General features: G+C 40.4%; 1 protein-coding gene across 1 annotated transcript; it reads right to left on the bottom strand.

Annotated features, from left to right (window-relative positions):
* Window positions 1-12,919: 12,919 nt before the first annotated feature.
* Window positions 12,920-21,610, bottom strand: cxcr3.2 (chemokine (C-X-C motif) receptor 3, tandem duplicate 2). Its single transcript, XM_034173994.1, has 2 exons — window positions 21,474-21,610; window positions 12,920-14,513 (listed from the first exon to the last, which is right to left on the bottom strand). Exons 1-2 carry the CDS (start codon window positions 21,507-21,509, stop codon window positions 13,425-13,427), a joined length of 1,125 nt encoding a protein of 374 aa, XP_034029885.1. The 5' UTR covers window positions 21,510-21,610; the 3' UTR covers window positions 12,920-13,424.
* Window positions 21,611-25,504: the final 3,894 nt, after the last annotated feature.

Here is a 25,504-nt window from a genome sequence, read left to right as displayed (position 1 = left end):
TGTTCTTACCCATACTCCACCTCTTTATCCATTTATGGGCTGGCTGAATGCCAGTTACACAATTGATAAGAACAATATTTCTGCATGTAAATATTCTAATAAATGGCCAATAAACACATTTTTAATATGACCATATGGAGCCCAGCAACCCAAACTACACCACAGACTGTGTACACACACACACACACACACACACACACACACACACACACACACACACACACACACGGACAAAGTGAAAGTAAGAAATAAAGTAAAAGGAACTGAAAGGTAAATTTTGATTTGGGTATGTTGTGGAAACCACAGACTGAACTGACTCAGCAGATATGATTAAAAACTCGGAGTTGGTTATTTGCTAAAGCTGTGAACATTTAAAAGCAAAACAGCAGATCTTCACTCACTCCTCAGTTTTTCGGACAGCAACAGAACGACACAAATGTCTCCTCCCCCAAAACTATTTCACAAAAACTGGACGTCCACGACAACGTTGAAACGGCTTCTTCTCATACTATTTTACAAAAACTGGATGTGGAGGTTTGAAGAACTGAAGGTCAGTAACACCTCAGCACAAAGCAAAACAAAACAGCCACAACAAACACGCTCGACAACCGGAACTTTCCCATCAACGTACTGTGCGCACTGACCGTGACAGTTAGATCACGCAAATAAAACCTACCTTACTGTGAAATAACTGGATTTATCAAATGTTTGAAACAGCTTTTTATGGTACTACCAAACATAAACTGTCGCTCGCAATCAACTCTCGTCTGTGAGCCGCCGCGCGGAAAGTCACATAAAAACAACTCTACATGTAGTTTATCAAAATAAAATCCTGTTTAATGCTGAAAATATATGTAGGCGTTGTGAAAGTCCACCTCAAGTTTAAATAAACCTCTACTTACAATAGAAACATAATTAGATATACTCTGGCATAGTTTAGTAGTTCTTCAGTGCAAACAAATGGCTTATTGCAAACCTTTGCTTATTTTAAAGGCTGCCATCATCCATTTCCGGCATCTTTCTTATTTTCGTCTGACTTGACGCAGCCGCGGCAGACACAAAGTAACAAGAAACAAGACTCGCCTGACACCAGATGGCGCTATACTCACAGATTTCCGCCATTCTAATACTACTACTACTACTACTACTACTACTACTACTACTAAGATAAGACAAGATAAAACTTTACTGTATAACCCTAACCCTCTCACAGAGGAGAAATTCACGTTACGTCAGCCCTTAAAAAACACACAAGATGGGTGCAAGTAGAGGTAAATGTTCATCAAACAGCGTGTGCAAGGATAAGCAATAATAATAATTCTTGTAACAGTACAATAAAATAAGAAATTGAGGTAGAAATATAATATATAATATATATACTCAACAAAAATATAAACGCAACACTTTTGGTTTTGCTCCCATTTTGTATGAGATTAACTCAATGATCTAAAACTTTTTCCACATACACAATATCACCATTTCCCTCAAATACTGTGCACAAACCAGTTTAAATCTGTGATAGTGAGCACTTCTCCTTTGCTGAGATAATCCATCCCACCTCACAGGTGTGCCATATCAAGATGCTGATTAGACACCATGATTAGTGCACAGGTGTGCCTTAGACTGCCCACAATAAAAGGCCACTCTGAAAGGTGCAGTTTTGGTTTATTGGGGGGGGATACCAGTCAGTATCTGGTGTGACCACCATTTGCCTCATGCAGTGCAACACATCTCCTTCGCATCATCCGTAAGAGAACACCTCTCCAATGTGCCAAACGGCAGCGAATGCGAGCATTTGCCCACTCAAATTGGTTACGACGACGAACTGGAGTCAGGTCAAGACCCCGATGAGGACGACGAGCATGCAGATGAGCTTCCCTGAGACAGTTTCTGACAGTTTGTGCAGAAATTCTTTGGTTATGCAAACCGATTGTTCCAGCAGCTGTCCGAGTGGCTGGTCTCAGACGATCTTGGAGGTGAACATGCTGGATGTGGAGGTCCTGGGCTGGTGTGGTTACACGTGGTCTGCGGTTGTGAGGCTGGTTGGATGTACTGCCAAATTCTATGAAACGCCTTTGGAGACGGCTTATGGTAGAGAAATGAACATTCAATACACGAGCAACAGTTCTGGTTGACATTCCTGCTGTCAGCATGCCAATTGCACGCTCCTTCAAATCTTGCGACATCTGTGGCATTGTGCTGTGTGATAAAACTGCACCTTTCAGAGTGGCCTTTTATTGTGGGCAGTCTAAGGCACACCTGTGCACTAATCATGGTGTCTAATCAGCATCTTGATATGGCACACCTGTGAGGTGGGATGGATTATCTCAGCAAAGGAGAAGTGCTCACTATCACAGATTTAGACTGGTTTGTGAACAATATTTGAGAGAAATGGTGATATTGTGTATGTGGAAAAAGTTTTAGATCGTTGAGTTCATCTCATACAAAATGGGAGCAAAACCAAAAGTGTTGCGTTTATATTTTTGTTGAGTGTATATATATATATATATATATATATATATATATATATATATATATATATATATATATATATATATATGCCATATGTACTACTACTACTGCTACTACTACTACTACTATCAGGTATTTCAAACACAAGGTTAACAGAAATATGAAAATAAATGAGAGCAAATAATAAAAGGAAATTAAATTTTATTAAATGAATAAATCAACATGAATAAACAAAGTAAATTTAATTTAATTAACTTAATAACTCAATACGACTATATATACCAAGAAATAAAAGATCCATTATATTTATTTCAAATATGTTCAAACATTTGACTTTTCACACTTTCCTTCTTCCTACATGTTCAAAATGGAGTAGGCGGAAGTATAAATTTATACAAGTATATTCCTCCCATTGCATAACTTAATTTATTACATAACTTAATTTAACAACCTCTTTGCTATATTTTCAACTATTTACGCTATGTACAGTTTCAAAAACATGTTCAGTTTTCTTATCAAAAACAACAAACAAAAACAAAAGAACAAAACAATATTTATTTTTATACTGCAATTACTGTCCTAGATTAAACCGCTACACTTCATATTGATATTTATTTAAAATATGCATTGTGTATATTCTTTTAAATGGAAGTTTTTACTTTGCTTAAGTCCATCTATTAGAATATTCCATAATTTTATGAGTGACACAGAAACACACACATATGAGGTCTGTCAATAAAGTATAAGTCCTTTTTATTTTTTTTCAAAAACTAAAGGATTTCATTGATATGTTTTTACGTCAGACATGCTTGAACCCTCGTGCACATGCGTGAGTTTTTCCACGCCTGTCGGTGACGTCATTCGCCTGTGAGTACTCCTTGTGGGAGGAGTCGTCCAGCCCCTCCTCGGAATTCCTTTGTGTTGTGAAAGTGTAGGAACACGGACCCACAACAGGGGGCGGAAAAGAACGGGCAACGGATAAGCTAAACAGTAACAATTTAATGTTGTAAATTGTGCACAACGGAATACAGACAACAACAAGTTTGGAACTACAGTCAATTTACACGTTGGGTGACGTGTGGGCAGGCTTGAGGATAGGAGATGCCCGTCCAGAACCGAGCTGGATCCCACACGGCCCTCAGCGCCAACGGATCTGAAGAACACCGGAGCCGCCAAGTCCTGAGTCCCCAGGTGGTCACCGTCTCCAGCTGTCAGACCTGGCACTGCTGGCAGAGAACAGAAACAGCACAGGTGAGTGTGAGTACGCACACTCAGTAATCCCACAGTCTGTGTTCTTTTGGGAGGGAGCACCTCCACCTCCAGTCACACACTCGTGAAGCTCCTGTCTAACCACTTATCTGGTTGGGGTGTGAAGTGAAGCCGTCGCTGATCACACCAAACGCCAATCCCACAGATAAGGCAACACCAGCGTTCAATACAGCAGAGAAATTACCTCCAAGGTAGCTGATTTCTCGGCGGGGAGGTGGAGTTGCAGTCCGGCCTTTAAGGTGGTGGTGTGGATGAGTGACAGCTGCTGCTGATGACGAGTGACAGCTGTCACTCCCGGTTGCTATGACGCCCTCTCGTGCTTGAAGCCTGCACTTCAAGCAGGGCGCCATCTGGTGGTGGTGGGCCAGCAGTACCTCCTCTTCAGCGGCCCACACAACACTGTCTGAGAAGTTGCTGAGAGACTGGCGCTTTGTTTGATCAAAATTTTTTCTAAACCTGTGAGACACATCGAAGTGGACACGGTTCGAAAAATTAAGCTGGTTTTCGGTGAAAATTTTAACAGCTGATGAGAGATTTTGAGGTGATACTGTCGCTTTAAGGACTTCCCACAGTGCGAGACGTCGCGCAGCGCTCTCAGGCGCCGTCGTCAGCCTGTTTCAAGCTGAAATTCTCCACATTTCAGGCTCTATTGATCCAGGACGTCGTGAGAGAACAGAGAAGTTTCAGAAGAAGTCGGTTTCAGCATTTTATCTGGATATTCCACTGTTAAAGGAGATTTTCATATACTCACTCGACTGAAAGCCATCAAAAGCCGCCTGGATTTTACAAATGGTTATCAACACGGAGGTGTTTTTCCTGTGCCGCCGCACCGCGCTGGCTGCGTCCCGACGCGCGGACCCGTCCGCACGTCTTTCATTAAAAAAATCTCCTTTAACAGTGGAATATCCGGATAAAATGCTGAAACCGACTTCTTCTGAAACTTCTCTGTTCTCTCACGACGTCCTGGATCAATAGAGCCTAAAATGTGGAGGTTTTCAGCTTGAAACAGGCTGACGACGGCGCCTGAGAGCGCTGCGCGACGTCTCGCACTGTGGGAAGTCCTTAAAGCGACAGTATCACCTCAAATCTCTCATCAGCCGTTAAATTTTCACAGAAAACCAGCTTAATTTTTCGAACCGTGTCCACTTCGATGTGTCTCACAGGTTTAGAAAAAATTTTGATCAAACAAAGCGCCAGTTTAGATGAGCTGCGCTGTGATGCGCTGTGTTGTTACAATGACTAGCAGTGACCCACAGTGGTTTTGAATAGATTGCACAATCATCACATGTAGTTCACAAAATGAATGCGTGCCAGAGATTTTGAACATGTCAAAATTTTCTTTGTGCACATGCCGCACACAGTTTACGAGTTTACTCTCTGTTACGCCAGATTGCGTGCCAGTGCAGGGATCAAATTCGTGCAAGTGTCAAGGTGTCAAGATTTACTCTTGTGATGCCATCCCAAACTTGAAACCAAAATAGTTGCCTCTAGGGACTAGTGTCTACACATAAGTATCAATGGACCATATGCTAATTTACTCAATTCTGAAGTTAGAAAAGGAAATCAGAAAAGCTATCTGGGACCTCAGAAGGCCCATCTGCAATTATTGCTTGATCTCCAAAATCAGTCTATGCAAGCGAAATTATGTTCAGTATGAGTGTTGTCATTAGTGCCACTTCGAAAATTAAATTCATGTTAAGTAATTTATCCTAAACTTATGATCTGTTGTTTTTTTAAACTTATGCAAAAACAAATCTTGAGAAAAAAATACAGTATGCGATAGTTAATAATTATTAAGAGCCTGTTCTTTCATATTTATGAATACATTTTACCACATTGCAGTTGTTTTTTAATGAAAACTCAACCTATCATTCTTTTTGAGTTCTACACATGTGGTGATACCTTATTTACACCAGGATGTTAATAAAATCAATGGTGGCTATTCTCAGAATAAAGTACTTATATCCACAGTTTCAAATTGCATAAGTCAAATGGTGTCCACTTTATGGTCTTCTCAAACATTAAAATTACTCTTCTGGATGCTCAGAATGCATCTGAGCTTATCTAGAAATTGTTGGCTTCTGGGGCCTAAAGCGGCCTTGGTGACTGGTGTCTGACGGTGTACAGTTATGGTTATTATCTGATATCGAGGTCTATAAAACAATGATTTTTCAGGCGCTGAACATAAAAAGGGTGGGGGAATGGGACTGTTCATTGGAGATTATTTTCTCAGATGCCAGATAACTTGTCTCTAACACACTTCCGGCTTGAATTCGTCTGCAGGTTTTGAGATTCACTGGGGCGAAATACGCTATGGATTTCCCTCAAATTATGTATGTTCCCACAAATTAAAACTTCCCAAAAATTTTAATGGGTTCTAAATATGATGTAGTTTATATATAATAAACTTCAGACTATATTTTATCTATTGAAGATGGCCGATATTCTAGCTTTAATAAAATATTCCCTTTTACAAGTTCTCATTATATCGGTTAGTTTATTCTTGTACTTTTTATCCATTTATTTATTAAGGTCATAAAGATACACAGTAAATTTAGCAAAAATCACCTGTGTGAAATTAACACATACAGTGTTAAATTCAGACTGACAGTGTGCATATGGTCCTACACTGACCCAGTGTGGAACCATATGGACACTAGATTATGTGCACCTTTGGCCTTGTGAAGTCGAGTGAAAAAAACGTTATACAAATTCAACTCACATAACTTCATATGTTTAAATAACCATTGTAGAATTGAGATCCATAAGATTTCAAACTAAATTTACAAGTCTAATTGTTATTTTTCACATTTTATCTGACCCGGAATAAACAAATGTCATTTCCACCACATTTCATTTAACACATATAAATAAACAGTGCAATAATTTAAACATCCTAGAATTTTCTAGGACCATTAGCTTAACTAGTTGTACCAGTTTCCACTATTTACATCAATATTCATTTCTGAATGACCTAAATTAGCTGTCCTAAGGATCAAATGCTGAACTGTACATTTTTCACAGCGTGAAATGCAATATTACTTTGGGTAGGTCCTTGTAAATAATAAATAATCTGGTTTGTTACATAAAGTAAGGCAAATCATCAATAAATGTAAATATGATTTTAATATGAGCTGACTAATTTTTAGAAATTTTGTGAAAAATATGTGCGGTGGTGGAAATGACAAGCTGTGATGGAAATGACAAGGTGTTGTGGAAATGACAATGACTTCAAGTCTTCTCTCTTCTGTTTCTTTGATTTGTTCTCCATTGTCTCCGCTGTTTGCATTGTTCCCGCTTTGTCATGTCTGTGATTGGCTTTACAACACCTTTTTCCTTAAATATTTCTCTCTGTCTCGTTTAAGTTTCTCCTCATATTTTATGGGGTCAGCTTTTATTTTGTCCCTATAGGCTTGTGATCTTTCTTTTGTTGTCTTTGGTGGCATCTTAAATACAGAAAAAATAAAATTACTAAAGTATATTGTAAAAGTATATAGTATATATAGTATATAGTAAAAGTATAGGGTCTATTAAAGGAATATATTTACTTTCACAATCTATATGAACTTTGGATGCTGTAGCTCCTCTGAAAAAGAGAGCCTTAAATCAGAAGCACCTGACTCCGTGGTATAACTCAAACTTGCAGCTTAAAGCAGATAACCCGTAAACTGGAGAGGAAATGGCGTCTCACTAATTTAGAAGATCTTCACTTAGCCTGGAAAAAGAGTCTGTTGCTCTATAAAAAAGCCCTCCATAAAGCTAGGACATCTTACTACTCATCACTAATTGAAGAAAATAAGAACAACCCCAGGTTTCTTTTCAGCACTGTAGCCAGGCTGACAGAGTCAGAGCTCTATTGAGCCGAGTATTCCTTTAACTACTAATGACTTCATGATTTTCTTTGCTAATAAAATTTTAACTATTAGAGAAAAAATTACTCATAACCATCCCAAAGACATCGTTATCTTTGGTTGCTTTCAGTAATGCTGGTATTTGGTTAGACTCTTTCTCTCCGATTGTTCTGAGTTATTTTCATTAGTTACTTCCTCCAACCCATCAACATGTCTATTAGACCCCATTCCTACCAGGCTGCTCAAGGAAGCCCTACCATTAATTAATGCTTCGATCTTCGAACGAGAACAGAGGGAAGTGTGGTGGAAATGACATTTCTACATTTTTTTGATAAAAATGGATGATGGCTTCATTGATTAGCTTTGAATTGATAGTTAGCATTTCATGTATGCAAAATAATGCTTTTCATGTTAAATTTGTAATCTTTTTCAAAACAACAATGGAACTACAGCATGTTTGGAAATGACATACAATAAATATATTTGCTGATCAAGCAATATTTACCTTGCTTTTTCTTCAACAGTTGTGGGTGGAAATTTAACTGGCCTCCATGTCCAACATGTGCTCTGATGTCACTTTACATTTCCATGGAAACTACCTAAACAATCTTTCACCAGAACTTTTTAAAAGGGAAAGTAGGCGTTGTGGTGGAAATGACGCTAATGCTGTGTGACAGGTATATTTTGTATAAAAAATAATATTGACAGTGGACTCAAATCAAATATTATATTTTATTTATTTTAGTATTCCTTAACTCAACGGCATCAACAATTCTCATATAAGTGATACTTTTAACCTTTTTTTCATTGTTGAAGTTTGAAACTCTGGCGGTGTGACAAGGAGAAAACAGTGATTTTGCAACTTCCAGGTGGATGAAAAGTATTAAAAAATTATATTAAAAAGGTGGTAAATTTTTTATAAGTGTATTTTATCACCATTTTCACACAGAAAGAGGTATTTGTCCAAAATTGCAATTATTTTTAAAAATATGACAAGAGACTCTAAAAGTGCACAAATTCTAAGAATCACCCCACTACTGATTTTGCTCTAGCACTAGTGATCCTGCAATTTAAACCCAAATTATTATTTAGTACTTATTATTATTATTTTTTTTAAATGTTGACAGGTGTCGCTGTTGTTTATGTCTGTTTGCCATGGGCATGGTTTCTTCATGGAACTGTCAGTGGTCCTTCAGGACACAGGATTAGCACTTCAAGTGCCATAAAATACTCCACAAATGTAAAAACCAATTCAATCCCATTCATTTTATTTTCATTTATATAGCGCCAAATCACAACAAAGCTGCCTCAAGGCGCTTCAGACAAGTAAGGTCTAACCTTAACCCCCAGAGAAAGCACACAGGTAACAGTGGTAAGAAAAAAACTCCCTCTGATGATTTGAGGAAGAAACCTCAAGCAGACCAGACTCAAAGGGGTGACTCCATTCTAACAGTTACAAGGTTTTGCAAAGTTTTACAAAGGTGAAGAAACAGAAAACAGGATTTCAAAACAACATGACATAATAACAAAAAAATATGTATGAATATATATATAAACATGTAAACCAAAAAGGTAAGAGGATTGTTTCGGCTCTCTGTTGGAGTAACTCTGCATATGCCTTACATGCTGTTTGGAACCTCATCTCTGGATGTCTGGATTTCGGAGGCAGCGCAGCAGCAGTAGCACTGACTGATATTGTGCAGTTGATCATTTCAATCAACAGAGAGCCTGTGGAAAAGCTCTCAAGCTTCAAGTACCTCAGTATTCATATGATTGATGACCTCACATGGACACACACCCAGCACACACTCCAAATAAATCCACACAGAGGCTCTACTTTTTCTGTCAGCTGCAGAAATTCAAGGTCTTTTCCTCCATCCTGAAGAGTGAGGACCTTCTGCTCCTCAGCTGTAGAGAGTTCCTGACAGGCAGCATCACCTCCTGGTATGGGAACTGCACTGGCCAAGGCAGCGGCACTCTGGCCGAATGCACCATCAGAGCACCACAGGACATCTACAGGAGAGTAAAGGCCCCCTGACACTTGCACGACTTTGATCCGCCTTTGACTTTTGACGCCACGCTTTGTTCCACTGGCTGCCACGTACTGTGCGCTGGATGCTGCGTCTGTAAAATAATTACTTCATAGCAGACTAATCATTTTCTCTGCGAGTTGGCTGTTGAAATCGGCTCTAATCTTTTCCTGAATCGCTTCCTCTGTGTTTTTACTGACAGCACACCAGTCTGATACTTCCCCGTACAGACCTCACAGTTGGTTAATAATACTTTATTATTATTATTAGTGGTAGTAGTAATAGTAGTTGTAGTAGTGTCTTGTCCAAGCACGTCTCCAGGTGCATGTGTTTTTTAACACTCTTCATTCTGTGGTGGTCTGTTGTGTCTGAAACAAGTTGGATGGAACCACTCAAGTGCTCCCCTATTCTTATATTTGGTAGTAATAAGCAACAAAAGACTGGATTCTTCACATTACAATAGTACTGTGTAGGCGTGGCACTTTTTTCAATTCAACCCATTTATTACAAAATCTTTGTATTTCACAAATACGTCATGCTTAATGGCACAAAAAATAAACACAATCAGCATATTGTTAATGTGTTCGTTTTGTAGCATGGAGTGTAGATCTGGTGTATCTAGGCGGCTGTACATGCAGAATTACAAAAAGACAAGTTCAACACATCCACATTTTTATACAACAAAATGATAAAGCAGAAGCTCAAAAATCTAGTGAGCGGAGACACGTGAGTAACCAAAGCCACAGTTTCTAACCGCTGAACAAGCATTTGTGAAGAAATACAGATGTTTCACAATATGAGAACTACAGACACAAACGTCCACAGGCTCCTATGAGAAAAGTTACATCACAGCATTAATATACATAACTCAGTTTGTACAAGTTGAGTCTTTTTTCTGTTTTCTTTTTTGTTACATTTTTTTTGGATGTGTGACAAGCAGAAGCAATGAACTCAAGAATTAAACCAACAAAATTATTAGAAGGCACCACTGGATAATATCCATTTGAGAACATTTTACAGTCTTAAAGGGGTAATTTTGTGCATTTTTTTTTTGGGGGGGGGGGGGGTATTTTTTTAGCTACCTTTAACAGTCACATCTGGATGTTAAACAGCCCCAAAGTGCAACAGATTTGCACACATGGAAAACTTTACTGTAATCAAATTTAAGCATAAAATGGCTCATTTTAGACTTCTGTGACATATGTCACAGAAGCCCTCATCTACACTTCCCGCTTATTTTGCATGACATGCCCACAGGGTCTCTGGGAGAAAGATGGAGATGGTCCCTCACCAAAGGAAGAGGGGGCGTGGCACAGAGCAGCTGTTTTATATTCAAATGGACTGCATTTATATAGCTCTTTTCCATCTGCATCAGATGCTCAAAGCGCTTTACTATAATACCTCACATTTACCCCGATGTCAAGGTGCTTCCATACAAGGCGCTCAGTATACACTGGTAGCAACTAGGGGATTAAGGACCTTGGTGAAGGGCCTTTAGTGATTTTCCGGTAAGTCTGGAATTTGAACCAAGGATCCTGTGGTCTCAAGCCCAATGCTTAACCACTAGACCATCACCTCCCCTATTTAAAACAACAGAAGTTGAAACAGGTTGCTTTTTTAGACCTGGACCTTTTATTTTATTTATTTTTTTTAAGAATGCATCCTCTGAATTTGTATGGAGTGTTCTTGGTTATAAACTTTAATATCTGTTTTGTAGATAGTAACCTATATTAGCTTAGTATAATAGGACCCCTTTAATTAAAGGACAAGTTCACATAAAAAAGTCATTTTGAAACAGTGTTTGCAATCAAGGGTTATCCACTCACCTTTGATCTTTTGCAAAAAATAACTTTTGGAAAACTCACATTATGATGGAGTAAATGAGATTATATTACAAAAATCCACAACATGCCCAAATTAGCAACAAATAACACCCTACTTTGGAATCATCGGCAAGTTACTGGTAAACAACATCTGAAGAAATCTGACCAGTGTATTTTCTGTAATATATATTAGTTTTATATTTATTAACCCTGTGCCTGTTTGTTAATCTGTGTTGTCATGCCATCCCTGCCATCCATGCCAACCTACCATCCCTGGTTCTCAAGACCAGGCACCTAAGTGGCTCTACTCTTCTCTACTCTTTTCTACTCTCCTATTTTACTCTCCCTTTTAGATATTTAGATATACCTTTGTATACTGGCATAGTTCTACCTTAGAATTGGAATATAATATATAAGATATACCTTACTGAATTTTCATGCATGATCTTCTGTTTTGTTTTTTTGTTTTTTTTTTACTTTACTAATAGGGCAGCGCAGTCTCATTTAAACCCTGCATGATATCGCGGGATTTTACCACTGAAGGGGACAGTTGCTCCTGTTGCGCAATATTTACACAGAATAACTTCACATGGAAAAATGGTGTACTGTTTTTAGCTGCAATCACCGAAGCAATTGTGAAAAGTGCAGTTTTTTTCAGTTCTCAATGGAGAAGGGAAGACGAGGTAAATGGAAGACATCGTGTCGGTATGTGTTAGCCTACACAGCTAACCAGAGTAGCTGTGTTCTCTCACCTGCACAACCGCCTCGACATGTTTGAGCTCCGGTTCATAAACAAACCATAACACATGTCCACTTTCCACCGCACCGTCACTTTTTCTTTGCATTTTCACTTTGTTTGCTGTGTAATTTGCCCAAAAACTCCAAGAGGGCTGTCCCTGGATGTAGGATTATTGCATCATGTGCGTCATATTTTAACCCTTTAGCGCCTGCCCTCAAACAAGACTGTGCTGCCCAATAAAACAATGAATATGCAGCACAGCAATCAATATGGTACAAAAAGGGACATAATACAGGGACAACATAAATTAAACTGCAAGCGTCTCCGCTAAGCTCCCCAAGGCAATAGTGATACTTGTTTAGCTAGCATATAGCTGCGCCATCCATACATTACAGGCTATTTGCACAATCATGTCTGTGTTCTACTTATTACTGCTCCATTATTTCCAGTCCAACATTCTACACCTGCTGCCTGCAAGAGTTTCTAAAGCCGTGGTCATATTAGCTACAAGCGACAGAGGCAAAGCAATGACTTGACATTAATTTTCAATCAGAGTGATTGTTTTACAGCAGCAAGAGACAACAGTTGCTCTGCTACTAGCAAGGTGGAACCAAAATAGACCTCAGACGGCTGATGTATACCTTGCACACTCTACACACCACAAATATAAATGTACACGGAAATATATATATGTCTGTAATGGTGTTTTTGACTGTGTGTCATATGACTTGATTAATACAAATTACAAATATTTTGCTGATCAATATATGCTTTATATAATCCATCTAGACTTCATGGTTGTTGAGATATCCATCCAAGCAATATTACCACCAACTTTGAAGGAAATCCACACACACACACACACACACACACACACACACACACACACACACAAGGGAAACAATACCCTGCTATTGGTGCTTTGCCAACACAGGGCAACAAAAGCAAATTTTGAATATTCATTGGAAGTTAACAGTTGACATACCACCAGTGGGGAAATAGTCCTGTTAGGAATTTAATAATATTGTCAGAAATATGTGTTGTAAGCAATCCTAAAAGATCCATTTAAGAGTTAATAAACTACTTTCTGTAGTCTCAAGTCATTTCTCTCGTAGGGCACGATAATCAAAGGTGAGTGGACCTGTCAGAGGTTGACTGATAATGTTTTAATATGACTACGGTTGGGAAAATGTGAGCGTGTATTTATTATCTCCACAGCCCTTATATCTGTCTGTGTTCCTCACACCATCACAGAGTAGGAGGTGTTTTCGCTCCCTAAAGACGTTGACGATGCTGTTGATTTTCTCTGCCTCCTGTGCCTCCATCCTTCCATCCCCAACTGTTGTCCCAGCAGACCCTTACACATTTTTGTCATTTCCCGCCGGAACTTCACACCCACAAATCCATACAGCAGCGGGTTGAGCGCACAGTGCGACAGCCCTATGCCTTCACTAATCACAGTTCCAATGTCGATGACGTGTCCGAACGTGCAGCCGCCACTCACCACGCCCAGCTTGTACAGGCTATCTGCCAGCTGGAAGCAGCTGTAAGGTGCCCAGCAGATGACAAACACAGACACTAAGGAGATGATGAGGCGAAGCGACTTGCGTTTTTGACGGCGCGTGGCGTTGCACAGAGACCTGAAGATCCAGATGTAGCAGTAGAGCATAATCAGCAGGGGGAGCACAAAACCCAGGACCACACTGGTCAGCTGCAACCCCACCTGCCACTGCACTGTATTCTTGGTGAACCACACCCGGCACAGTAGCAGCCCCTGGTGGCTCAACGTGCTGACTGCATCGACTTGTTTGTAGATGAAGTCCACAGCACTCAGGCCAAGGCAAAATACCCAGATGACAGCGCACGCAATCTGGGCGTGGCACGTGTTGCGCTTCCAGCCAGAGCTGACTGCGTGAACAATAGCAAGGTATCGATCAAAGCTGATGCATGCCAGGAAAAGAATGCCGCTGTAGCGGTTCAGGGAAAAGAGGGCACCAGAGAGCTTACAAACAACCAAGCCAAACACCCACTCATGGGCCCACTGCACTGCAAACAGAGGCAACGTGAAGGCCAGCAGCAGGTCAGAAATGGCCAAGTGCAGGAGGAAGGTGTCGGTCAGAGAGAATGCACAGGCTCCACCTCTCTGAGAACTACGGTAGCGTTGGATCACACACAGCACAAGCACGTTGCCCACAAGAGCTAGGATGAACACCAAGCTGTAGACCACAGGGTAGTATCGCTGTGCAAAATCATAGATGTCCTCTTCATTACACGGGGCAGCCTGACTCCAATCGTAGTCAGGGGGGAAACTGTAATTGTCATAATCCTCCTGGCAAGAGAGAAAAGTTCTGTCAAACACTTCAGACATACAAATTATCCAGTAATATGTACCATATTGTTCTGAATATAAGATGACTCTGATTAGAAGTCATCCTTTGTTTTCAATATATTTTTTTAGAATACATTCTCAAGATCCGATCTTTAAGAAATAATTTTTTCTCCTAAATTTGAAAATAATGCAAATATCGTAAAAGGCATATTTTACAGACAGACCCTCAATTGTTTTTTTAACCACATATTGACACACAGCTAGTTTTAGGAACATGGTCAGCTTTTCTGTCTGTTAACATTTTAAAGAAGGTTTTTGGGGAATTGCCGTTTTGTAACAGACTCCTAATGTATTTCTTGGCTGCTTGAGAGTTGTTTTAAGACTCTGCTACATTTATCCCTATGAGCTGAAGGTTTGCACCATAACTTCAACTTAGTTGATTAAGTGACCAGACCTTTGAGCCTCCCTATTTTCAGGAAGAGTACTGTGTCTCTCTTAGGGATGGGTATCGAGAACCGGTTCCTTTCGGGTTCCTTTGTACTTAACAATTCTGTTATCGGTCCTTCAGAGTGGCCGTTGTTTTGGCGGGTGTTTGTCAGGTAAATGATCATTTCTCTACATTGATTACAGACCCTGCAGCGGGTTCTTAATCAACTTTTCTGCAGCGCGGCTTTGCTTTGAACCTTGAACCAATCGAAGCAGTGGTTCGCAGATTGAAGCAATGCTTCGATCGATTGCTTCGTTTATTTCTTTCTTTCGCTTAATTTTCCCCCGCTAAAACCCTAAAGAGCATACGTCTGTGAGTATTATTTACCTTTTCTATGTTAAACCGGCCTGTTGTGGTCTTCTGAAACCTTTGATGTATTTTATAACTTAAAAACGGGAGCGATGCTAACGCGTTAGCATGTCTATGGCATTTTCAATGTTACAAGTTAGCATTTAGCAATTGCAGCCGTCATCACGTTCGGGTGCATTTGTTTTCAAATTGTAATATTCCTTAAATTTATTTTTGCTTATATATTAATAATCTAATGATTATTATATACAATTTTAGAGAAAGAGACAAAAAGAACGTGAATAGAAACACAACAGAAAATATATAATAGCAACTAACAATGAACATAAATAAATACATACAGAAATAAATAAGTGTTTCCTGTGAACACCTAGTGACTCTCACACCTCCATTTCATCCCTGTCTTATTTAAGTTTAATGACAGTTTGTTTCGGTCAAACCATATTTTCAGTTTGTTAATTTCTTCAGTGATTTCCTCCAGAACTATCTGCCAAGCTAGAAAATTGCTGCATCCTAGTAAGAGCAGAATACTACTGGAATGAATTTGAATAAGGAAAGTTGTATTTTTTTTTTCTCACCTAAATGGATACTCCAGTTTATCGTCTGGAATAGTCCCAGATTGCATTTCAGAGATTCTAGAATTGAAACATTTTCGTGCAGGTGGTGTTGGGGGGTAATTTTGGGTTTCAGCTTTTTTTGTTTTTCACCACTTTCATCCCTGAATATGAGTTGTGATTCACTTTTGTGCGGATTAAAGTTACTAACTGGGACTCCTGTCTCGTTGCGAGAAAGAATCATCCTCCGTTCTGTTCACACAGCTCCAAACATTGCGCGGCTCTCTGACAAGTCAAGATAGAACGATAGAATCCAGTCTGAATTAATAACTTCAAAGCAAAACACAGTTTTGTTTATTTTTATGTATGTCCAGAGATCAAAGATGCAGTGACTAATTTCATATTTATTTACTTTAAGACTCAAGGAAATACATAGAAAACCTGTAAAGCCTACTTTTAGTACAAAATTCATGAGGTATCGATAAGGAATCGGATCGATAAGCAGAATCCATAATGGCATCGATATCGATAAAATCTTATCAATACCTATCCCTAGTCTCTCTATTATGTAGCAATGGAAGCTAAATAAATGGCAGGGTCACTTTAGGCCTGGGACACACGATCCTTTCATGGGTATTTGGTGCCACTGAATGTTGCAGATGCATAGAATATGTATAGTATGAGCTGGACATGCCCCAACATGTCCTGTGAGGCTTCATCAAGGCGTTGCTTTGTGCCATGCGGCTCCACGTGGAAATCCTCCGCACATCTGTCTCAATGTGCCGAAAAAGTGCTGATGTCGACGTCTTTTCACAATTCCTGTGCTAGTCAGACGACATATCGGATCAAGACAGCGTCCAGTTTAGAAATGAACGGCACATTCCACTGTTACAGGAGTTTTTGTCATGGAAAGAGGAGCGGAGTTCTGCGCGTTGCGGTGGAGCCGCATGGCGCAAAGCCACGCCGTGATGAAGCCTCACAGGACATGTTGGGGCATGTCCAGCTCATGCTCAATTTCTCGGATAATCACACGACTGAAAAGCAACCGACAGCCGTCTGAAATCCACCTGAAAGCCGTCCTGTGAGACCAACATGGAAGTGGTTTTGTGCCATGTAATGAACGGCTCCGTGGCGCGTCCCTCCGCTTTTCTTTCCATGAAAAAAACTCCTGTAACAGTGGAATGTGCCGAAAAAGTGCTGATGTCAACGTCTCCTGCCTTTTTGTGAAAGTCAGACGACGTCCCGGATCAACAAAGCCTTCATGTTGGAAATGATTTGGTTGTTTCAGTGGGGTTTGAGCCTGTCGATCGGCACTAGGAGCGCGGCGCGCTCTCAGCAGTTGTGGGCCATCCTTAAAGCGGCAGTAACACTCCTTAATCTGTGTAATCCCCACAAAATCGTCCCTGAAAGCCATATTAATTTTCCGAACGGTGTCCACCTGGAGGTCTCTCACAGTTTCTGGAAAAAAACTGATGCAGCAAAGCTCCAAATCATTCAGACATTTATTCGCAATAAAAAAAAACGACGAGAGGGGTGGACTAGTGCTCACACAAAGCCTGCTCACAGGTGAATGACGCAACCGACAGGTGTGAAAAAACTCACGCATGTGCATGGAGGTTCAAGCTTGGCTGATGCAATCACACGTGATTCAAATCCATATGGTTTTTGAAAAAAAAAAAAAAGGTCGGATACTTTTCTAACAGACCTCGTATGAATAAAAAGATTATGCACACATCATGAACCTCTCTTTTGTTTCTTCTAGATTGGACTACTGCAAGCAGTCCAGCATTAGGGATCTCCCACTGGTTCAAAATGCTGCTGCCAGACCTTTGACAGGAAGCAGATAGTTTAACCACATTACACCCATTATGGCATCTCTTCACTGTCTTCCTGTCTCTGTAAGATCAGATTTTAAGGTTCTGTTACTAACTGATTCACAGACGAGCCCCTCCCTACGTACAGTTGTATACAAAAGTTTGGGCACCCCTGTTAATTTTCATGATTTTCCTTATAAATCACTGGTTGTCTGGATCAGAAATTTCACTTAAATATATCATATAGCAGATGAACACAGGGATATTTGAGAAGTGAAATGAAGTTTCTAGTATTTACAGAAAAAAGTGTGCACTAATTATTAGAACACAAAATTGGTTTGGTAAGCTCATTGACTCCTGACCTCCTTACATAGGTGAATCCAATCATGAGAAAGGGTATTTAAGGTGGCCATTTACAAATGTTTCTCCTCTTTGCATCTCTTCTACTGTAATGAGTGACAACTTGGGAGCCTGTAAACAACTCTCATATGACCTGAAAACAAAGATTGTTCAATATCATGGTTTAGGGAAGGATACAAAAAGCTATCTCAGAGATTTCAGCTGTCAGTTCCCACTGTGAGGAACATAGTGAGGAAATGGAAGACCGCGGGCACAGTATTAGTTAAGGCCTGAAGTGGCAGGCCAAGAAAACTCTCAGATAAGCTGAAGCAAAGGATGGTGAGAACAGTCATAGTCAACCCATAGACCTGCCTTGCTGCAGATAGTGTCTCTGTGCATCATTCAAATATAGAGCGCACTTTGCGCAAATAGATGCAGTATGATGCTGTAATGCAGAGGAAGCCTTTTCTGCATACACACCACAAACAGTCACTTGAGGTATGCTAAAGCACATTTGGACAAGCTAGCTTCATTTTGGAATAACGTGCTGTGGACTGATGAAACTACCCATATGGAAAAGATATACATAAATTTTATAAAGTTTGTACCTGTTCTATCTGGAACTTGTATGTAAAAAAAATGTGACAGCCAAACCAGATATAAGATCCTTAGTAAATTTGTACAATATGTGACTTATATAAATTGGGAACTTACAAGAACAATATATGACAGTAATTCCACCTACAAAATTCTTAGTAGATATGTGTAATATCAAACTGAGACTTATAAGCACAACACATGTCAAATATGAAGTTTATTACTGGAACCAATGTAACTTCTTGTAAGTTTTTTTCTATTTCTTTTCCATATGGGTAAAATTGAGTTATTTGGACATAAGGGGTGGTATGCATGGCAGAAAAAGAACACAGCATTCCAAGAAAAACACTTGCTACCTACAGTAAAATTTGGAGGTGGTTCCATCATGCTGTGGGGCTGTGTGGCCAGTGCAGGTACTGAGAATCTTGTTAAAGTTGAGGGCCACATGGATTCCAGTCAATATCAGCAGATTCTTGAGAACAGTGTCCATGAATCAGTGACAACGTTGAAGTTGTGCCAGGGCTAGATCTTTCAACAAGACAACGACCCTAAACACTGCTCAAAATCTACTAAGGCATTCATGCAGAGGAACAAGTACAATGTTCTGGAATGGTCATCTCAGTCCCCAGACCTGAATATTATTGAAACTCTGTGGTATGATTTTAAGCGGGCTGTCCATGCTCGGAAACCAACAAACCTGAGATGTTTTGTAAAGAAGAATGGTCCAAAATGCCTTCAACCAGAATCAAGACTCATTGGAAGCTATAGGAAGCATTTAGAGGCTGTTATTTCTGCAAAAGGAGGATCTACTAAATATGGATGTATTTTTTTCTGTTGGGGTGCCCAAATTTATGCACCTGCCTAATTTTGTTTAAAGAATTATTGCACACTTTCTGTAAATCCTATAAACTTCATTTAACTTCTCAAATATCACTGTGTTTGTCTGCTATATGATATATTTGACTGAAATTGCTGATCCAATCAACCAATGATTTATAAAGGAAAATCATGGAAATCATCAGGGGTGCCCAAACTTTTACATACAACTGTAGCTGACCTACTTAAACACTACATACCGGACCAGGCTCTGCGTTCTCAGGGTGCAGGACTACTTTGTGTCCCTAGGGTGAATAAAAAGTCTGTGGGTCACAGAGCTTTCTCTTATCATGCTCCTGTTCTGTGGAGTGATCTCTCTGCGTCAATAAAACAGATTCTGTAGAGACTTTCAAGTCTAGACTTAAGGTGCACTTGTTTTCCCTTTCGTATGGCTAGCATACTGGCGTATTATGTTACTATGCTTTCTACCTTTTTAAATTAATTTTATTAACAAAAAGAGCAGGCCGCGGCCTCAACTTTATCTAAAGTTTGGCTCTTTTAGTGAAGCTCAGGGCTAGTGGCCGGTGATCACCTTAGTATTTCTTCTGTTTTTCTTGTTGCTTAATGCTGACAACTTATACTGTATTTATTGTCTTTCTGCCACCTGGTTCTGTTTTTTTTTCTCTCTGTTTAAGGTGCAGCTCCATCCAGAGATGGTGTTTTGCTTCTGCAGGCCTCTTGTGCACCAGCATGGACTCCCAAAATCTCCCAAAATTTCCTGTATAATTTCCTGTTTTGTTTATTGTGTCGGTAGCATGGCCCAAGCAGAGGGTCACCCCTTTGAGTCTGGTTTGCTTGCGGTTTCTTCCTCAATATCATCAGAGGGACTTTTTCCTTACCACTGTCGTGTGTGTGCTTCCTCTCGGGGTTGGTAAAGTTAGACCTTACTTGTGTGAAGTGCCTTGAGGCAACTTTGTTGTGATTTGGCGCTATATACAAGAAAATACATTGAAATAAATTGAAATTTAAATCTCCTGCCGCTTATCTGGATCACAGTTGCTTTTGTCTCATAAATTGATGTATTTCTGTTCTGTTCTGTTCCGGTGAATGCTATCATCTTGTAATTCTCAAATAAACAAACAAACAAACAAAAACAATAACAACAACAAATAAGGAAACAGACAAAAACATACTTAGGATAAACTGATTTGGTCATTAATTGGCTGGCAAACCTAAAACATTTCGTTGGTACTGCAAATTAGTGACGACTAACTCGAAACACTGTTCTGGAATGTTGAGAAACTTTTGAAACACCCGTGTTTCAAACATTGTTCCAGAGTCCACATAAAAATGAACACATCATGTGCCACGTCACATCAGCACAGAGGTTATACGTGCACTACCACACACACTACTTATGAATTCAGTCCAATGCAGTTGACTCATGACATCCTCAAGAAAGTGGTATTTTAAATTAGTTGTGAATTTTGCAATTTCACTGAAGTAACTATGATAGTGGAGGGCTGTACGACATGACTTGCTTATCTTCAACAAACATATGAATGCAACACTTTTGTTTTCACTCCCAATTTTTTAAGTCAACGATAAAAGATGTCTTCCATGAACATGAAAAGTTTGCTTCTCTTCACTTTTGTAAGCGCCTTGTAACTTTTAAGCGCCTTGGGGCAACTGTTTGTTGTGATTTGGCGCTATATAAATAAAATTGATTTGATTTTGTGTGCAATTTTGTTAAAAACAGTCCTAGTGAGAACTACATCTTTGAATTCAATTCACTTTATTCAAATCACAACAAAGCAGCTTCACACGGGCTTTGCCAAGTTAATCCATCCACCTGGCCACTGTTAGATATCAAGGTGCTGATTAAGCAGCATGATTATTGCACAGGTGATCATTGGACAGGTTGCAATAAAAGGCCACTCTAAAATGTGCACCTGTGCACCATTCTCCTGTAGAAGGAGTGTGGTGAACAGGTGGCTGCATGCACATAATTATTTCATAAATAAATAAAATTTAAAATACTCACCCAGTAATTCTCTGTGGTTGGTATGACCTGATCCATCACTGTAGTAAACAAGGACACAGCAGAAAACCTGAAATCATTCAAGAGATGAGAGACTAATTTCTGCTCATTAACATCCCTTTTCTATGTATCCTTGTCAAATATGTCCACGTGTCAGAAAGCAGAAGTTAGAATTTCAGGAACTGAATCTTCTTGCATTCAAGACGTACAATCATACGCAGCTGTGATGGAAAATAGTGGCTGTCGCAGGGAAGTTGTGAGAAAATAAAAATGGGTGCAGACACAGAAAAATAAAGGTACTAACTGGAGCAAAAAAAAAAAAAGGGTTCTTCAGAGTGATGCCGCAGAGAAAATCTTTTAGATAAGTGCTTAAAAAAAATTCCTGCAAAAGTTCTTCAAAGAACCCATAATGGTGCCTCAAAGAACTATTATAAAATTGTTCTTGAATGTTGATGTTAATGTAATTGTTCTTTAATCTGTTTATGGTTCTGTACCAGACCCACATTGGGATTTGGCACAAGTTTCACACTGGATGCTCTTCTAGACAAAACACCAGTTCTAAATGGAGAAACGTGCAGCTCCTGATGTTTCTAAGTGGTCTCAGAGCCAAGTACAAATCAGAACCTGCTCTGCGTCACCTCTGAGATCTGATGGGATCAGTGGTGCTCTGAGCAGCCTGGCTGCACTCTGTAAGTACTCAGCATTACATTACTGTGTTCGGTGGTGAAATAAATGTTGTAAGGCAGCAGAGGACTGATGCAGGCTGCACACTGGGATGCATTCATGCCCTCTGTGATAGCAACTAATCACAAATATTTTGCTAATGAATATAAAGTTGAGACCATCCTTCTAAGCCTGTTAGTCGTGGAGCTATAACAAGAAAAGGCTGAGTACAGGAGTGTGGTGGACAGGTTTGTGGAGTGGTGTGGACTCAACCACCTGCAGCTCAACATATCTAAGACAAAGGAGCTGGTGGTGGACTTCAGAAGATGGAAGACTCATCTGAACACAGTTACCATCAATGGAATTGAGGTGGACATTGTGGACTACTAAAAGTACCTGGGTGTCCATATAGACAACAAACTGGACTGGACTGTAAACACAGATGCTGTGTATAAGAAAGGTCAGAGCTGACTGTACTTCCTCAGGAGGCTCAGCTATGTCAGTGTCTGCAGAAACTTGCTGCAGATATTTAATCCCTCGATGGTCTCCAGCATTATCTTCTACGCTGTGTGCTGGGGCAGCAGGATAAAGGCAGCAGACACAAACAGACAACAAGTTCGACAGGAGAGCTGGCTCTGTCCTGGTGGTTGAGCTCAAGTCTGTGGTAGTGTCAGAGAGGAGGATGCTGAGGAAGCTGCTCAACATCCTGGACAACACCTCACACCCCCTGCATGCCACACTGACATCCTGTCAGAGCCCCTTCACTCAGAATGAGACCACCGAGGTGCACCACAGAACATCACAGGAGGTCTTTCCTAACTGTGGCAATCAGACTATATAACTCTTCCCCCTTCTGCAGGATGAATACATAACAAAAATAGTTATTCAACGTATGTGCAATATTATCAACATCTTGTGCAAGATATCTTCTGTCATTTCGCATAAATCTGTTGTACTTATTGTATTTTATTTTTGGACAAAAAGGGTGAAACAGCGCAAAACAGTTTGAAATTAGCTCACAAAACATTGCACCAACGGGCAGGCGTGCACGAACCAGGTGCGAGAGTTCGTGCATGCACCGGTGTCTTTCGAGCAGGAACAGTGCCAGGTGCAGCACATGGCACTGCTTATGAGGTATAAATAAAAAAAATAAAAACCAGCCGGTACCTGTGGAACCACATCGCACCGCTTATGTGGAATAATTTTAAACAAAAAAGAGAAATACACACCACCCAATGGATGCAAACTTGTGCCTTTCAAAAGTTCTGATTGCCAGTCAGAGACTTTACCACTGAGCTATGGAGCTCTTCTTTGAAAGTTGTGGGAAGCTGCCTCATATCAGGAAGGACATGGAAGTATTACAAAAAAAATTAAATCACACACCATATAAAAACACCCCATTTATCAAGTGAGTAATACAAATATGATCCGTTCACTTCCTCTGTAAATGACCCATGGTCACAGACATACAGTCATGAAATGACATGAATGAGAAGCAGTTCACTCGTCTCATTCATGTCCACTTCTACTGGCGTGTCTCCAACTGGCCGTGTGTGCATGTCTTGTGGATGACACGTCGCAGGACACCACATCATGTGGAACAGAGCTCACTTGAGTGATGTGACACGCCTGCTGTGTGTTCTGATCTGACGGGCCGTTTCAACCTGGGAGCAGCCTGTCCATGCACTGCAACATGTTGCCATAGTGATATATGGCTTGGCTTGCCTCTGCTGGTGGTTGGCTCTCATTGCGGTATTGTATCACTTCCTGTTCCGGAGCACAGCGGTGTTTTTCTGTATCTGTTAGCTGTTTAATCTGCGCAGTTAGATTGATCTAGTTATCTAGATTACGATTTGTTTCCCAGTGTAATCTTTACATGCCTTAACTAAAGCACTCCTTCTGCTGAATCACCTCTAAATTATTTACACATTATTCACTTTGCGTGTTTTTAGGAATCCGCTAGCTTAGCGTAGCTACTAGCTCTTAGCCGATTTAGCATGGCGGCTTCTCCTGTCTCTCCCGCACTTTTCTGCTCTGGGTGTGAAATGTTTAGTTATTCCTCGGCCTCCTTTAGCAGTAACGGTACTTGTAATAAGTGTAGCTTATTCGTAGCTTTGGAGGCCAGGCTGGGCGAATTGGAGACTCGGCTCCGCACCGTGGAAAATTCTACAGCTAGCCAGGCCCCTGTAGTCGGTGCGGACCAAGGTAGCTTAGCCGCCGTTAGTTACCCCCTGGCAGATCCCGAGCAGCCGGGAAAGCAGGCTGACTGGGTGACTGTGAGGAGGAAGCGTAGCCCTAAACAGAAGCCCCGTGTACACCGCCAACCCGTTCACATCTCTAACCGTTTTTCCCCACTCGACGACACACCCGCCGAGGATCAAACTCTGGTTATTGGCGACTCTGTTTTGAGAAATGTGAAGTTAGCGACACCAGCAACCATAGTCAATTGTCTTCCGGGGGCCAGAGCAGGCGACACTGAAGGAAATTTGAAACTGCTGGCTAAGGCTAAGCGTAAATTTGGTAAGATTGTAATTCACGTCGGCAGTAATGACACCCGGTTACGCCAATCGGAGGTCACTAAAATTAACATTAAATCGGTGTGTAACTTTGCAAAAACAATGTCGGACTCTGTAGTTTTCTCTGGGCCCCTCCCCAATCGGACCGGGAGTGACATGTTTAGCCGCATGTTCTCCTTGAATTGCTGGCTGGCTGAGTGGTGTCCAAAAAATGAGGTGGGCTTCATAGATAATTGGCAAAGCTTCTGGGGAAAACCTGGTCTTGTTAGGAGAGACGGCATCCATCCCACTTTGGATGGAGCAGCTCTCATTTCTAGAAATCTGGCCAATTTTCTTAAATCCTCCAAACCGTGACTATCCAGGGTTGGGACCAGGAAGCAGAGTTGTAGTCTTACACACCTCTCTGCAGCTTCTCTCCCCCTGCCATCCCCTCATTACCCCATCCCCGTAGAGACGGTGCCTGCTCCCAGACTACCAATAACCAGCAAAAATCTATTTAAGCATAAAAATTCAAAAAGAAAAAATAATATAGCACCTTCAACTGCACCACAGACTAAAACAGTTAAATGTGGTCTATTAAACATTAGGTCTCTCTCTTCTAAGTCCCTGTTGGTAAATGATATAATAATTGATCAACATATTGATTTATTCTGCCTTACAGAAACCTGGTTACAGCAGGATGAATATGTTAGTTTAAATGAGTCAACAACCCTGAGTCACACTAACTGTCAGAATGCTCGTAGCACGGGCCGGGGCGGAGGATTAGCAGCAATCTTCCATTCCAGCTTATTAATTAATCAAAAACCCAGACAGAGCTTTAATTCATTTGAAAGCTTGACTCTTAGTCTTGTCCAT

This window comes from Thalassophryne amazonica, chromosome 7, assembly GCF_902500255.1.
Source record: "Thalassophryne amazonica chromosome 7, fThaAma1.1, whole genome shotgun sequence".
Lineage (NCBI taxonomy): Eukaryota > Metazoa > Chordata > Actinopteri > Batrachoidiformes > Batrachoididae > Thalassophryne > Thalassophryne amazonica.
Note: the sequence above shows the minus strand (reverse complement) of the source record. Positions and strands in the feature narration are given on the sequence as shown.

Coding starts and splice junctions, on each gene's coding strand:
- cxcr3.2 (XM_034173994.1), bottom strand. CDS start 21,509: ATGGATCAGGTCATACCAACCACAGAGAATTACTGG. Junction 14,514..21,473: donor CAACCACAGAGAATTACTGG/GTGAGTATTTTA, acceptor CTCTCTTGCCAG/GAGGATTATGACAATTACAG.